At 50.8% G+C, this 4,394-nt stretch overlaps 1 protein-coding gene across 1 annotated transcript; it reads right to left on the bottom strand.

Annotated features, from left to right (window-relative positions):
* Nucleotides 1–387: 387 nt before the first annotated feature.
* On the bottom strand, nt 388–3,472 carry LOC123083092 (cytochrome P450 72A14). The gene is made up of 3 exons (XM_044505230.1): nt 3,136–3,472; nt 1,751–1,971; nt 388–1,659 (listed from the first exon to the last, which is right to left on the bottom strand). The coding sequence occupies exons 1-3, from the start codon at nt 3,440–3,442 to the stop codon at nt 586–588; spliced, it is 1,602 nt and encodes a 533-aa protein (XP_044361165.1). The 5' UTR covers nt 3,443–3,472; the 3' UTR covers nt 388–585.
* Nucleotides 3,473–4,394: the final 922 nt, after the last annotated feature.

The raw sequence follows: 4,394 nt of genomic DNA, 5'->3' as shown, positions 1-4,394 counted from the left end.
AGGCCCCAACCAAAGAATCCCCAATTGCACCGTCGCTTTCGCCAAAAGGCTGGAGCCGGCCACCGCGAGCGTGCGCGCCCAGGCCCAGGCGCTGGCGGCAGGTGACGCGGCTGCTGGGCGGCGCGCTGACGAGCGGTACGTGAGGCACTCCGGACGGGTGGCAGCAGCGGACGGAGAAAAGGTGGCAGGGCGCGATGGGATTGCGGGCGGCAGCGCGTGGAGAAGTGAAGCAGCGGCGGCGGATCGCGACAGGAGGGCGCGGACGGGCGGCGGCTTGGAGCGGCAGCGGCGGCGGAGCGGAAGCGAGGAACGAAACTTAAAAAACTGATACAATATATGTTTTGAGAATTGCATGATGTATTACTCTTCGTGCATAGGCATGTATATATGATGTACAAAGGTGGGCCACGGACCTCAACTATATAAAAAACTAGGAGGTGACCCAAATACATAATATGCACATAACACATATACTCAACAGTTATATGATACAAGCAATTTGCACAGAAAGCAAAAAATATACACATAAATATATTCCTGACATGCAGATGGATCATGAATCCCATTTTGTGATACGTAGCTGGCTCACTGAGCTAGGGTTTTGAGCCTGAGTTGCGCGCCGTGCTGCGGCTGCAGCAGGCCGACGGGGAACGGTGCGTGCGTGTACGACGGCGAGAGCTGGAAGGAGAAGCGGCGCAGGATGATGGCGAGCCCCATCTTGGCCTCGAGCAGCGCGAAGTTCTGGCCGATGCACACCCGCGGGCCCCACCCAAAGGGGAAGAACGCCGGTGCGTCGGCGACGGATGCCCTGGAGATCCCCTCGGCGAACCTCTCCGGCCTGAACTCGTCGGCGTCGGCGCCCCACACCTCCTTGTCGTGGTGGACGCAGAGCAGCGGCAGCATCAGCACCACGCCCGCCGGGTACCTGACGCCGCCGAGCTCCATGGGCTTGTACGTCTCGCGGTGGATCGCCGTCACCGGCGTGTACAGCCGCAGCACCTCGTGCAGCACCATGGTCACCACCCTCAGGCGGCTTAGCCCGTCGTGGTCCGGCGTGCCGGCGGCGCCGAGGACGCGCAGGACCTCCTCCCTGGCGCGGTCCTGCCACTCCGGGTGCATGCAGAGCACGATCATCGTCCATGTAAGCAGCACCGACGTGGTCTCCGCGCCGGCGAAGTAGAACAACTTGCACTCCCCGATCACGTCGTCGGTGGTGATGCCGATGCCGGCGCCCGTCGAATCCCTGCAGTGTGCCATGTTGGACTCGAGCAGCAGCCCGAGAAGGTCGTCGCTCGTGGCCTCGCCGGCTCTCATGGCGTTCTCTCTCTTGGCGACGATACCCTTGAGGACCCTCTCGATCTCGGCAGCGATCTGCTTCATCCTTCGGTTGGCTTTTGTTGGCAAGAAGAAATAACCAGGGATGTGCATCTTGCTCATGGCGAGCAAGACGAGCTCAAGCTGCTCCCCCTGAAGCTGGAAGACCCTCCTGCCCTCCAGGTAGCTGCTGCCAAATGCGGCGCGAGAGATGACATCCCCTGTCAGGTTCTGCATGTCAGGCCAAACATCCACCTCGCACGGCGCATCGCCCGCGGCTAGGGCTAGACCCTCCCATCTCTGCACCAGCTCGGTGCAACATGCTGCGAAGGCCGGCAACATGCGCTGAAAATTGATCCAATACCAGTTTCATGACCGTTTGTGCCAGTTTGCCATGTCAATTACACAACAAAAATAGGATGTATGTATGTATCACCTTGAGCTTCTCCAGATGGAAGGCAGGGTTGATGATCCTCCTGTGCCTGGCCCATTTCTCGCCCTCGTGGCTACCCACGCCGTTGTGCAACATCCTCTGGAGTCGGCCAAACTTGAGCTTCTCAAAATGCCCGAACTTGTTGGACAGAACCTCTCGCACCAGTTCAGGCTTGGTAATGGTCACTCTGGGTACAGGTCCAAACCAAGTGATTGACATCTTACCTGTCAAACCATCATGCATGAGCAAGCTTCTTGTTAGTAGTGTTGTTTCTTTTTAGTTTTATGTGTTTTCATTTTCATTTCGTTAGTCTATTTATCTAAGTGGAGTATTTGTTAACTCTTTTTTTAAACCCCCCATATATTAATTAAGTAAAAAGGCTATTCCAATCGTTCATTACAAAAGTGGTCACGTAGGGCAGAACACTATTAAGAAGAATCCCATCAGATCTACTAATAAAGCTAAACTTCGCAATTTCGTGAGCCACCCCATTGGCTAGCCGATTGATTTTTGCAATTTTAAAGTTCTTGATCATCCTGGAAATACTTAAGGTTTCTTTCTTCAGATCAACGAGAGGAGGGAGTATTCGTTAACTAGCTATGCATATATGTAAACAATTCGTTTGTTTAGTTTGTAGAGATCGACGTTGCTAGAACCACTATGACAATGGCATATTCCGAAGAAAAAGTCTTAAAAGAAATAATTACCCGAATCCTGACGACATGCTCGATTGGAACCGGCCCGAACCGGTAGGAATCAACACATGCTAAATATGCATCCACTAAAATAAGAAGAGTGGGATCTAAAGTCTAGAGTTGTGTCATCATCGCATTAGTGTAGTGTGTGGGTAGCTTTCCCTGACTATTGAGTAGAGTTGGCAATAAGAACAAGGCTCTCGATGCAATCATGCAGCATGGGATTTTCTTGTTAATATCCTTTTTTTCCCGTTAATATATACTCTTCCCAGAAATCGATCTTTATATATTTGGATTGGATACCTTCTTCGGTCTCTCATTTGTTTCAATATGACACTCCGTCCATTCTAAATTTATTGAAGTTCTAGGTTCGTCATAAGGCAAACTACTTTAAGTTTGATCAAGCTCGTACATAGAAAAAAAAATATAGCACTAAATCAACGGTTTCATTACATTCTTTACAAGAGAAATATAACACTAAATATATATAGTTTTTCTTAAGGAAAGACAAACGCCCGACTTTTATAAATAAAGCCATCAATATATATAGTTTTCTCAAAAAAAAAGCATGTTTCAGACGACTATGTGACAGCACCAGAGAAATTTCAGAAGTAATGAACCGGCCGGTGCAGAAAGAGAGAGAAGGAAATAAGCAGAGAGAGAGAGAGAGAGCAGGTAGGCTATGCTACGTACCGTGCTCGTGCATGGCCCGGTGGAAGAGCGGCATCGCCCGCGGCACCACGTCGTGGCATCCCACCCCCAGCGGCATGGCCCGGGACCTGGCCTCCCTGTTCAGCCGCTGCATCAGCGGCGAGTCGCCGGCCACGGGGCGGTACGCCGTGCCGCGGAGGCCCTGCGACCGCAGCGCCCGGTCCAGCCGCCGGGGCCTCCACCACGCCCACTCCAGCGCCCACACGGCGCACCACGCCATGGCCGCGACCGCCGCCGCGTACAGCGCCTCCCGTGGAAGAAGAAAAGACCCCATCACGCTCGTCGCCATGCTCAAGTTACTCCAATGACAGGGCCGCTGTGATTATCTATCTAAGCCGGGAGCTGCAATCCAAGGGGATGAAACACATGTTATCCATGGGGTTTGTGGGGGCCATGACAGGGACTTCCATCGGGTTTGTGGGGCCTATGACACGGACTTCCATTTTGTTTTGCGAGAAAAATCCAATCTATTCATCTTCAATCATGCATGCTAGTACAACGAACACTAGAAAAATAGAAATGGTAAAAAATTCAACCAGATCTCTAGACCACCCAGAGACGACTATAAACACTGAAGCGAGCCGAAGGTGCGCCGCTGTTATCGCCTCTCCCGTGCCAGAGCCGGCCAAAACTTGTTGTAGTAGATGGTCATAAAGTCGTCATGCTAAAATCTCATAGGACCAATTCCATTGATCTCGTCTGCTCCGTTCATGTCCGTCTAGGTGATTAAGTCATTCGCGTAGTTCTAGGTCCTTGATTTGAGAAACTAAATATATGTTATATGTCATGAAAATTATATCACTAGATTTGTATACGGATGTAGTTTTTAAATATATATTTTTTGTCCCATATAATACATATTTAGATAGTTAAATCATCGACCTAGAACTACGCGAATAACTTATTCACCGAGACGAAGGTAGTACGGTTTTTTCTTGAGTCAATTACACCACCGGTGCTTAAACTTGACGAGAAAAATCACTTTAGTACAAGAACTTGCGGCATACATTGAACTGGTGCCACAACTTGGCTCGTCGTGCAAATACGGTGCAAAACTTGTTTGTATACGCATGCGACACTAACGAGGTGTGACAGTGTGGCGTAGGGGCCCATTGTCAGTGACCGGGCGGTGTAGAAGAGGCATGTGGCATGTTTTTATTGCAAAAATACCCTTGAATTTTTTTCGCACAAAAAAGCACCGTGGGACCGACTTGTCCATCGAAGGCACACTCTCTGTGGCA

Source organism: Triticum aestivum, chromosome 1B (assembly GCF_018294505.1).
Source record: "Triticum aestivum cultivar Chinese Spring chromosome 1B, IWGSC CS RefSeq v2.1, whole genome shotgun sequence".
NCBI lineage: Eukaryota > Viridiplantae > Streptophyta > Magnoliopsida > Poales > Poaceae > Triticum > Triticum aestivum.
This window is presented reverse-complemented; position numbering and strand designations above follow the sequence as displayed.